Raw genomic sequence first — 12,811 nt, 5'->3', positions numbered from 1 at the left:
GGCAGTGCTTGATTTTGCTTCCTATGTTATTACAGAAGCAGCAGACAGGCACTCATGACCCTTTACATTGTGAGTTTCTTGATCCCTTTTCTCTAAATGCACAAGTGACTAGAATATTTAATCTCTATCCTTTGTGGTGTCATAAGTCATAGGGTTTTTCAGTATTTATTTTTATTACATATTTGTTTAGAAAGGGAACTTAGATTATCATTTATCAAAAAACAAAGCTATCATACAGAAAAAGGAAGTGAGATATTTTATCTACCACAACATGAACTACCTGAGGTAGTACTGTTGACCTGCTGCTCCAACTTTCATAGTGGCTGTACCAGTTTGCAATCTGACCAGCAATGAGTAAATGCTCTTCTGTCCCTTCATCCTTGCCAACGTATGTTATTATTGTTTTAATGACTTGAACATTCTCACTGGGGTAATATGAAATCTTAAAGTAGTTTTAATTTGTATTTTCCTTATGGATAAAGATGTTGAACTTTTCTTAAGTGTTTCTCAGCCATTAATGTTGCATCTTTTGAGAACTCATCTTAGATCTTTACCGCATTTTTGAATGTTCAGGATTTTTTGGTTCTTTACATATTTTAGGTACTAAGCCTTTATCAGATATATAATTGGTAAAGCACTTTATATTTACTAGGCTGCCAGTTTGTCACAATGATCATATTATTTGCATACAGAAGCCTTTCAGTTTTATGAGGACCCATTTATTAATTGTTGGTCATATTACTACTGTATTATTGGTGTTATTTCATGTCCAGAAAGTACATTCCTGTATCAATGAAATAAAGGTTATTGTTTATTTAGCTTTTTCTGCATTCAGGGTATCTTTTATGTTGAGGTAGGTCCTTCGGTGTTTTGCAGGGTGGTAAATATGGCTCTGATTGCATTCCCTACATGCATCCACCTCATTGACAAGCATTGTTTGTTGAAGACGCTGTCTTTTGTCCAGTGTGCATTTTTGACTTCTTTGTAAAAACCAGGAGTCCATGGGTATGTGAACTTATTTCTGGGTCTTCAATTTGATTGTGTTGATTAAGGAGGCAGATTTTTATCTACCAGGAAAATGTATTGTTTCGCAGGACTAAGTCTATTATTTGAATTACTCTTGTTTCTATTGAATTACAGCAGAAAGGATTGCAAACATTCTGTTCCTGCTGTTGCATATCCAAAAGACACATTTACAAGTTAACGTGGAATTTCCTGCCTTTGCAGCTTCCTCATAATGTCTAGGGCAGATGTCCAATGAAAGAAGTGCAGAGCAAAGCCCGACCTTAGAAATCATGTCTGACCTCTCACTGTAGTGAGCTCACTCATTGTGCACCATTCTTTGTTCACTAGTGCACCATTTTTCAATTTCCTTCTCTAGATATCTTTTGTGACATAGACATTTATGTTTTTTTTCTTGATTCTTTTTGTTTCCATTTTGGAATTATTCTTTATTTTAGAGCAAGAATACTGTCTAAAATATTTCCTCATCTAAAAATATTTTCTCTTTAAAAAACTTTTACCAAAAATATACCTACAGTTTTCTAGATTCTTTAAAAATATTTGTGTGTGTGCATGCCCACATGATGTGCATGTGGAAGTGTGTTTGCCACCACATACGTGGATGGCAGAGGAGAACTTCGCGGAATTGATATTTTCCTTTACCTAGGCCATCCAGCTTGCATGACAAGTGTCTTTGTTTGTTGATCCATCTCATTGACCTCCACGCCCATTTACCCTAATTGACAGCAGCCCTCTGTCAGATGTGGGATTAGTGAGGATCTTTTCCCATTCTGTAGGCTTCTGTTTTGTCTTGTTTACTATGCCCTTTACTTGCTTTACAGAAGTTTTTCAATTTCTGGAGGTCCCATTTATTAATTTCAGTGTCTGTGCTACTGGGGTTATATTTAGGAAGTGATCTCCTATGCCAGTGTATTCAAGTGTACGTCCCACTTTTTTGTCTGTGAGGTTCTGTGTGGTTGGCTTTATGTTGAGATCTTTGATCCATTTGGACTTGAGTTTTATATATGGTGATAGATTTGGATGCATTTTCATTCTACATGTTGATATCCAGTTATGCCAGCATCATTTGTTCAATATGCTTTCTTTTTTCCATCCGATATTTTTTTTGCTTCTTTGTTAAAAATCAGGTGTTCATAGCTGTGTGGATTGATATCTTGGTCTCGATTTCATTGGTCCTCCAGTACCAGGCTGTTTTCAGTACTGTAGCTCTGTAGTAAAATTTGAAGTCAGGGATTGTAATGCCTCCAGAAGTTCCTTCATTGTACAGTCTTGTTTTGGCTATCCTGTTTTTTGGGGGGTATTTTTGCTTTTCCATATGAAGCTGAGTATTATTCCTTCAAGGTCTGAAAATTTTTGCTGGTATTTTGATGGGCATTGAATTGAATCTGTAGATTGCTTTTGGTAAGATTGCCATTTTTACTATGTTAATTCTACCTACCCAAGAGCATGAGAGAGCTTTCCATTTTCTGGTGTCTTCTTCAAAGATTTAAAGTTCTTATCATACAGGTCTTCCACTTGTTTGGTTAGAGTTACAATATTTATTCCATTTACATTTGGCAAATTAAGGAAAATATTCTATGATTTATCGTGTCTTTGTGAGTCTTTTATATAATTTATATTTTATTGTAACTGAGAAAAACTATAATTATAACTATCTAGTCTTCAACTCCATCAAAGATCCCAGAAGGATATAATATTACCTAAATAAATAGAAAGTGTGTTGTAAGCAACTTCCAAAGTTCTAGAAATGACAGAGATATCTTGCTACCTGGATAGTCAACACCCAACATTCTTCTGTAATGTTTTGTCATCCATATAGGCCCCTAATATTTGGCAGACTTTTCAGTGAAGCAGGAAATTTGAAGGTCTGTTCTGCCTTGTACTGGCAAAGTTTGTCAGTTGTTTTCTTCTGTGTCCTGCAGAATGTCTGGCAGTTTCTTTTATGAAGCAGGAACCATGAAGGACCATCCCATCTTTTGGACAGTTCAGCAGTCACTTTTTTTGTGGGTCCTGCATGTCCAGTTCATACAGCATACCATCAAGCAGTACAGGCAAGAGCAGTTTTTTTTTTTTTTGCCCAAATGACTAGCCTTGTCACATCGAAGGCAAATTCCTTAATGAATTTCTTCAATGCCTATAAAACACCCTGATGTAATTGGTACTGCCAGAAGCAGACATGTCTCATTGAGAAAAATCTAAGTTTTTAAAGCATTTTAAATGCCATATTCTATAGGTCTTTTAAAGATTTGAAGAATATAATACCTATCCATCTGAAATATATCTCTGTACATCTAGAAACCCTAACATGACTAAAGTTTGACTATTATAGATGAATATCTATTAATCCATAATTTTAATTGAATAATACATTTAAAAATGTTTATACATAAACAAAATATTTTAAACAAGAATAGAAATATTTAAAACAAAATTAACCTTAAATTTGTATCAACAAACCAAAGTCCATACCAATGTAAAGTATTCATTTCTATATGATATCTCATTTTTTCTCTTTAGTAAGACCTTGACTATGACCATTAGCCATTTATAATCAACTTTCTTTAAGTGAAAATAAACATTTGTAAACAATATTTTGGAATTGATGCATAGATTTTTAGACTATTTCCTGCTGATTGGGGGCTCTGTTAATCAGGTATTTCATGCAGTGTCCTGTGTGCTTGGTCCTTTTCATCCAGCAGTTCTGAAGCTATTGTAGATGTTGGACCATCTGGGTTGTTGCTTCAGGAGGTCTTGCTTGTTCAAACTATATTAGCTAGTAAAGGACCCACAGCTTTCTGTCCTTTGTGGAAACAAAAGCAGAACCTCTTTTCCAGACTAACATATTTTTAGACTTAAAATTTCAAGTCAAAATACCTCTAAAATATATCTGTTGGTCTAGCTTAGCAGCTTGTATAATAAAATGTCTCTTTGTAGGTAGCTCATTCATAATCAAAAAATTCAAAGAAAACACAATAATATACATAATCCAGACTCTTTGTATATGTTCCATCTTTACATGACTTTTTAAAACTCTATTTCTTTTATTTATTTCTATTTTTTAATTTTTTTTTGAGACAAGCCTTCTCTGCATATCTTTGGCTGTCCTGGATCTCATTCTGTAGACCAGGCTGGCACTGAACTCATAGAAATCTGCCTGCTTCTGCCTCCCAAGTGCTGGGATTAAGGGCATATACCACATGTCCACTACTCTATTTCTTTTTTTAAGGACTTTCTCTACCCTTTTTCTTTCCTCTCCCAAGTCTATGTATGTTTTTAAACACACTGTAACCCATTTTGCGGTTCTTTTTTCCATCTGAATCTGTCTTTATTGTATGTATCTGTCTTTTTCTGACCACATCAGTCTTTAGTCTGCTAAGCAATATGACTAGTATTAAAGCTGAAGCTTTGGCAACTGGCTCTGCTCTATTTCTTAGCTTTCTGTAAGTTTAGCTTCATTGCAGAGGTACTAGTGAGAACCATATTTATTGCCACAACTCTGTGGAAATTCAAGGTCCATGCTACCACCAAGAAGCCTGCCAGTATCTGCTCATAAGCACCATTTAAATGTTTGGTGGCAGAGCCTCTTAAAAGAGCTGCAAGGTTTTTTACCACCAATGTTAAGTCAGGAAGCCTCTCTTAAAGAGCCGTGCCTGTGCTTGCTTCTAAAAGAGTCCATCTGAGACAATGCTCCCTCAAGATTCTGTGCTTGACTGTTCTTATCTGTCTAGAATTCTTTTGTTTTTAAAGCTTTCTCAGGCTTTATGTGGAAATTCTTGCCAAACGTTTGGGTGCCATTTGTAAAAAGAGACTGTGCTTTTGTTTTCTGGCTGCCTAGATCTGAATAATTACACAAAAACTTTATTAGTTGTAACACTGTTTTGTCAATGGCTCAGGCACATTCATAGCTAGCTCTTACATCTTAAATTAACCGATTTCTATTAATCTGTATATCACCATGAGGCTGTGGTTTACCTGTATTGTTATGACGTCTTTCTCTTTTGTTGGCTACATGGTGTCCCTTTGACTCTGCCTACTCTCTCTCTTTTTGTTCGGATTTTCTGCCTGACTTTACTTTGCTAAGTCATTAGTTGAAACAGCTTTATTCATCAACCAATAAAAGCAACACATATATAGAAGGACATCTCACATCAGACAACAAGTAAGGTAAAAAATAAAAAGTACCCAAATAATTAGGAGATAAAATATCTCTAGAAATGTCATTGTTTGTTTTGTGTTGGCTCTCTTTGCTGATCATAGGGCCTGCCCCTTAAGTGTAGTTTGTATACCCAGCGAGACTCTATTGGAGAGTGGCTATCAGTTAGAGATAGCTTCTAATTAGGGAAGGGTTCATGTCTATTTCCTTCTCAGTGCTAGAACCCCATCTGGCATAGACTTGTACAGGCCCTGTGCATGCTGCCAGTCTCTGCGAGTTCATGTGTGTGTCAGCTCTGTTGTATCTGGTTTAGTGCTCCATGCAGCATTAAATAGTACAGTTTTTTAATTCCATGAGTTTTTATATTTTATGTATTTTCTTAAATGTTCATATTTTTAATAGAATGCAATATATAATATATCATTTTCTATACTCTTTGTGAGTCATTTTTGGCCCAACATATTCCAAATATATTCCAATATATTCAAAAAAGTTTATGGACTGCTAAGAAAAATGTGTATTTCTAGTGTTTGGGTGAAATGTTCTATACATACCTGTTTGGTACATTTGATTCATGTTATCACTTAACTCTAGTGTGTCTCTATTTTTTGACTGAATTACCTGCCTGTTGGTGAAAATGATGTATTGACATTACCTAGTATAACTGTGTTAGAATGGATCTGTGGATTTATATCTATTAGTGTCTGTTTTATGAAGTACAGTGTACCTCGTTGGGATGTATGTGTTTAGAATTGTCATATTCTCTTGATGAATTATACCTTTAGAGTATGAAGAGACTTTCACTGTGTGTTCTGAAAAGTCTTAGAAGTCCTTTTTGTCATTTGTTAGAATAGCTTTTCCTAATTGTTTCTTAGTTGCATTGCTAGAAATACCCCCAATTCACCCTTTTACTCTCTGAGTTAGTGTCCATCCCTGAGCATGAGAGGTGTGTTCCTTTGAAGAAGGAAAAGGGAATCTTGTCATTTTCTCTAGTATTTAATAGGGAATTAAGACTTAAAATTCAGATTTCTTATTGAGAGATGAGTTTATTTTTGCAGTTTTGCTAATTTTATTTTGTTTCCTTAAATCTCTTTTGATTGACTACCCTGTCACTGTTTTTCCCTCTGGTCTCTAGAGTGTGTTTATTATTCTTGTCAGTTTGAAGTGTTCCTCTGCAATAGTTTTTGCAGAGTTGGTTTAATGGTCATACTTTTTCAGTCTGTTTTTATCATGGAACGTTTTTACTTTTCCCTTTACTTAGGAAAGAAAATTTTGCAATTATAATAGCCTGAATTGACAGTTGTGTTTCCTTAGAACTTTACTTGCAAGAACTTCTGCCTTTGTTTTTGTTTATTAATTTTTATTGAGCTCTACATTTTTCTCTGCTCCCCTCCCTGCCTCTTCTCTCCTCTTCAGCCCTCCCCCAAGGTCCCTATGATCCCAATTTACTCAGGAGATCTTGTCTTTTTCTATTTCCCATGTGGATTACAACTATGTATGTCTCTTAGTGTCCTCATTGTTGCCTAAGTTCTATGGGATTGTGATTTGTAGGCCAGTTTTCTTTGCTTTATGTTTAAAAACCACTTGTGAGTGAGTATGTGTGATAATTGTCTTTCTATGTCTGGGTAACCTCACTCAAAATAATGTTTTCTAGCTCCATCCATTTGCTTGCAAATTCCAAGAAGTCGTTATTTATTTTCTGCTTTGTAGTACTGCATTGTATAAATGTACCACATTTTCCTTATCCATTCTTTGGTTGAGGGGCATTTAGGTTGTTTCCATGTATTGGCTATGACAAACAATGCTGCTATGAACATAATTGGGCACATGTCCTTGTGGCACAACTGAGCATTTTTTGGATATATACCCAAAAGTGGTATTACAGGGTCTTGTGGAAGGTTGTTTCCCAATTTTCTGAGAAATCACCACACTGACATCCACAGGGGCTGTACCAGGTTGCATTCCCACAGCAATACAGGAGTGCTCCCTTTACCCCACAACCTCTCCAGCATAAGTTGTCATCATGTTTTTGATCTTGGCCATTCTTACAGGTGTAAGATGGAATTTCAGAGTTGTTTTGATTTGCATTTCTTTGATGACTAAGGATGCTGAACATTTCCTTAAGTGTCTTTTAGCCATTTTAGATTCATCTGTTGAGAGTTCTCTGTTTAGGTCTGTACTCCACTTTTTTATTGGATTATTTGTTCTTTTGATGACCAAATTCTTGAGTTCTTTGAATATTTTGGAGATCAGACTTCTGTCTGATGTGGGGTTAGTGAAGGTCTTCTCCCATTCTATAGGCTGTCATTTTGTCTTGTTGACCATGTTTTTTGCTTTACAGAAGTTTTCCAGTTTCAGGAGGTCCCATTTATTAATTGTTTCTCTCAGCGTCTGTGCTTCTGGGGTTAGATTTAGGAAGTGATCTCCTGTGCCAATGCATTCAAGTGTACTTCCCACTTTCTCTTCTATAAGGTTCATTGTGGTTGGCTTTATGTTGAGGTCTTTGATCCATCTGGTCTTAAGTTTTGTGCATGGTGATAGATATGGCTCTATTTTCATTCTTCTACATGTTGATATCCAGTTATGCCAGCACCATTTGTTAAATACGCTTTCTTTTTTTCATTTAATTTTTTTTGTGTGTGTCTTTGTCAAAAAATCAGGTGTTCGTAGGTATGTGAATTAGTATCTGGGTCTTTAATTTAAGTCCATTGGTCCACCTGTCTGTTCTTATGCCAATACCAGGCTGTTTTCAGTACTGTAGCTCTGTAATAGATTTCGAAATTAGGGATTGTGATGCCTCCCAAAGTTCTTTTATTGTACAAGATTGTTTTGGCTATCCTGGGTGTTTTGCTTTTCCACATGAAGTTGAGTACCATTCTTTCAAGGTCTGTGAAGAATTTTGCTTGGATTTTGATGGCCATTGCATTGAATCTGTGGATTGATTTTGGTAAGTTTGCCATTTTTACTATGTTAATTCTGCCTACCCAAGAGCATGAGAGATCTTTCCACTTTTTGGTGTCTTCTTCAATTTATTTCTTCAAAGATTTAAGTTCTTGTCATATAAGTCTTCCACTTGTTTGCCTAGAGTTACTCCGAGATAGTTTATGCTATTTGTAGCTATGGTGAAGGGTGTTGTTTCTTTTAACCAATCAGTTGTGATTCTGACAAGCTTTTATTTTACATTTATTTTTGCATAACATTCGGAATGATTGTGATTTGTGTCCTTTAAACTTTGAATAATAACACCTTTAAATGAGAGCAATTAGATATCAGATTGTATATAATTGTTTTAAATGTATGAGTATTTTCCCAGCATGTATGTAAGTGTACGTCATGTGCTATGTACTGAGGACTGGAAGAGTATACTAGATCCCTAGAACTGGAGTTACAGGAAACAATGCACCTCCATGTGAGTGCTGGGAATGGAACTCAATCCCCTCTGTAAGAATGACAAGTGCTCTTAACTGTGAACCATCTCTCCAGCTTCCTATTACTAATTCTTTTAGTATTTCCTTAAATGAAAATTATGTTTGACCAAATAAATGTAAAAAATTTGTCAGACAGAACTTACCAAAATTGGAAAATATTTAATATAGGAAAACATGTAAATAATTGAGTAATAGAAAAGCACAATTCATATTTATGTTGAGTGTAGTTCATTTAAAAGGGTTTAATAATTCTTTAATTTTTCATGGAAATAATAGACTTATGAAAGTATCCAAAGAAGTCAGACAAGTTGAGGTTCAAGAACAGTGTGCCCAGTTATCTGTGCTTCTGACTAGACTGGAGGTACAGATTCTTGTTGTAGAGGAAATTGGGTTTGAGTTCATGACTTTATTTTGTATTTCATGTAGAGGTGTGACTCCATAAAGGAAAACACTGCCTCTTATTCCTCTTCGCAGCCAAGTCAGAGCCAGTATTGCCAATATCAAGATATCTGTCAGAATGATGTCCTTAGTATTTGTAAATTTAATTATAACAAAGAGCTAGAACTTATCACATTTTATCTTGTTTATAAGCCTAATTTTCCTTCATAAAGTAAGGAAGGCGGTGATAGAATACATACTTCTTAGTGACTTATAAAATATTTTAAATAAATTTAATTTCATAAATGTGTTTAACTTTAAACAATTGTTTAAAATGAATGGTAGACTTTCCTTTTTGTGTGTTATATGTATCTTAACTACAGATAAAAAATTTGAGACTTTTTCCTCTACATTATTTGTTCTAAATTTATATTAGCCTTACAGATAATTAATCTTTAAAATTTTATTTCGAATGTAGGCTAAAAATCTCATAGAGAGATTTTTTAATCAGCAAGTAGAAGTCCTGGGCAAACGTATGGAGCCACTGCCTGAAATATACTACATTGAAGGAACACTTCAAATGGTGTGGGTTAACCGCTGCTATCCTGGTTATGGGATAAATTTCCTGAAACATCCAAAGTGCCCTGAGTGCTGTGGTATGTAATAAACTACATTTCAGGTTTTATGTGGATAAAAATTCACTTACTTTGATTATGTTTAACTGAATATTTATCTTCTTTTAAAACTGTCACTTAGATTTTGACTTATTTTAAATTATATATTTGAAGAAGCTGATTCTAAATATGTGCAAATAATATATTTTATTCTATTTTTGAGAATTCTTTGAAATATATCTTTAATATCATTTATTCCCCTTTATTTTCCTCTCTATGCTGTGAATACAACTGGTTAATAAAGAAACTGTCTTAGGACTGTGATAGGATAAAGCTAGGTAGGGAAAACTAAACTGAGTGCTGGGAGAAGGAAGGCAGAGTTAGTGAGAAGCCATGTATCCCCACCAGAGACAGATGCTAGAACTTTACATGTTAAGCCATAGCCTCGTGGTGATACACAGATTAATGGAGATGGGTTAATTTGAGATATGAGTTAGCCAGAAATATGCTTAAGCTATTGGCCAAACAAGTATTGCAAATAATATGGTTTCTGTGTGATTATTTTGGGGCTGAGCAGCCAGGAACAAACAAACCGCAGCCTCTTATGACACCTTCCCACAGATACCATCCCTTTATTTTACTCTTCCACCTTTTGTGCAAAATTTTAAAATTTTTAAAAAAGAAAAAGAAACTGTCTTGCAACAGACGTCCTGGCCACCTGGCTCTTTCAGCCTTTCTGCCACCTCTTCCATAATGTCGCCTAGGTCTAAAGTATAGAGGTTGTTCTGTAAATATATCCAGTGGGGATGGTCACCTCAAGATTAGTAGTTTGGTGCTATGAGCAGTTGTAATTATGAGCAATTTCTGTAATTGTATATATCAGCTGTGAAGAGAGGCTGCTTTGAAGAGGGGTGAGAGCAACCTTCTGTGGACATGAAGGTGTGTTTAGAGTGCAGTTAGAAACTATCCTAGTTTATCAAAGTGGCATCTGTATGTTCTCCTCCAGACCTGTGTCTGAAGGGTGCCTTCAGTATTAGTGCGCTAACTTCTTTTTCCAGAAGACACCTAGGGCATAGCCTATAATATTTTGGGGATCTATTGGGTTCTCCTGATCAATAATTTGAAATAAAGTTTACCATGCCTGCCATTGGGGGTTATGTTAGGCTATGCTTTGAGGGGGAGCATTGCCACCCCAAGCAATGCGACTTCAGCTGAAGCATATATATCTCTATATATGCACATATACTTAATACTATATATAATTTAAACATAAAATGATTCTTTATGGCATTATCAACTATCCTTAATGTTACTTGTCTCTCCTCTCACTCTCTGTGCCCTCTCTGCTCCTCCCTTTTCCTTCACAGCAGCTGTGTCCTGCTACTCCCCTCTAAAGCTCGTGCCTCCCACCATAGCCCCTCTTTACTTTTCTGTCATTTGCGGTTGCTCTGGGTTATATACTCAGGTCTAAAGATTCGAAGCTGGTATCCACAGATAACACATGCAGTGCTTGTCATTCTAGGTCTGGGTTACCTCATTCAGCATAATATTTTCCCGTTCCATCCATTCACCTGCAAATTTCGTTATTTCATTTTTTTCTTTACAGCTGGGTAGAGTTTCATTGTGTGTAATACTGCATTTTCTTTCCTCATCCTTCAGTTGGAGAACACTTAGGTTGTTTCCATTTCTAGCTATTGTGAATAGAACAGCAGTGAACATGACTGAGCAGGTACCCGTGAATTGTGATGTGGTGTTCTTTAGCATATACTGGAGTAATCATATGGGAACTTTATTTTTAGCTATTTGAGAATTTTCCACACTTACTTCCATAGTAACTTTACCAGTTTGCAATCCCACCAATACTTATATCCATGTTAATATTTGTTGTCTGTCAGTCGTTTACTTGATCTTACCTATTCTGACTGGGGCAAGATGATTTATTAGGGTTCTCTAGAGGGATGAAACTTATAAAATGTGTATTATTGTACATATATATATATATATACATACACCTACATATGTATGTTTGTATTGATTTATGCAAATTATAAATCAAAGTAACTTACTGGCTGTGGTCCAGATAGTCCAACAATGGCTGTCTACCAATGGAAGGACCAAGAATCCAGTCGCTGTCCAGTTCATGAGACCGGATGTCTCATTTGCTCTTCAGTATACATCAGAATCTGAAAGAAGTAGACTCTAATACCAGTGAAGGAATAGACTTGTCATCAAGAGCAAGTAGGCAACACTTTCTTTTTCCCATGTCCTTTATATAGGCTTCCATCAGAAGGTGTGGTGCAGATTAAAGGTGAATTTTTCTTCATCAATAGATGTGGATTAAATGTGTGTCTTCCCACTTCAAATGATTTAATTAAAAAAAATGCCTTCAAAGGTGTGCCCAGACATTTTGGTAATAGTTACTTCCAGATATAAACAAGTTGATAGCCAAGAATATCTATTGCAATTGAATTCTCAAAGTTGTTTTATTTTTATATCCCTAATTTTTAAGGATGCTGAACATCTTTTGAGATATTAGTTATTTTTATTTCTTCTTTTGAATCTTCTCTGTTCAAAGATAAGTCCACTTTTTTTTTTTTAATTTTTGAGACAGAGGTTCTCTGTGTAATAGCCCTAGCTGTCCTGGAATTATCTCTGTAGACCAGGTGGGTCTCAAACTCACAGAGCTCTGCTTGCCTCTGCCCCACAAGTGCTGGGATTACAGGTGTGCACCACCACTGCTCAGCATAGTAGTCCAATTTTCAATTGTTGGAATGCTTGTTTTCTTCTCTTTTGTGTGTGTGTGTGTGTGTGTGTTCTGAGCTTCCATCCTCTGTCAGATGTATAGCTGGAAAAGATTCTCACTCTGGGGGCTTCTTCACTCATCTGACTTTTTGTTATGCACAGTGTTTTAGCTTTATGTTTATATTTGTGTTTATGTTTTTGAAGCCCTATCTGTCAGCCTTCATTCTTGGGAAAATAGGGTCCTTTTGTGAAAGTACTTTTCTTTTTTTTTTCTTTTTTTAAATTTATTTATTTATTAAAGATTTCTGTCTCTTCCCCACCGCTGTCTCCCCTTTCCCTCCCCCTCCCCCAATCAAGTCCCCCTCCCTCATCAGAACAAAGAGCAATCAGGGTTCCCTGCCCTGTGGGAAGTCCAAGGACCACCCACCTCCATCCAGGTCTAGTAAGGTTAGCATCCACGAAACTGCCTAGGC

General features: G+C 35.9%; 1 protein-coding gene across 1 annotated transcript in view; it reads left to right on the top strand.

Annotated features, from left to right (window-relative positions):
- The window catches only part of Zpbp (zona pellucida binding protein), a 390,789-nt gene that overhangs the window by 75,376 nt on the left and 302,602 nt on the right, over positions 1-12,811 (top strand). Inside the window, exon 9 of the mRNA XM_050141095.1 lies at positions 9,461-9,638. Within this exon, the coding sequence (XP_049997052.1) occupies positions 9,461-9,638 (178 nt within the window). The remainder of the gene's footprint in view (positions 1-9,460; positions 9,639-12,811) is intronic.

The sequence above is a fragment of the Alexandromys fortis genome, unplaced genomic scaffold (assembly GCF_014885135.2).
Source record: "Alexandromys fortis isolate MF-2015 unplaced genomic scaffold, M_Fortis_MF-2015_v1.1 scaffold_7, whole genome shotgun sequence".
NCBI classification, from domain to species: Eukaryota; Metazoa; Chordata; class Mammalia; order Rodentia; family Cricetidae; genus Alexandromys; species Alexandromys fortis.
This window is presented reverse-complemented; position numbering and strand designations above follow the sequence as displayed.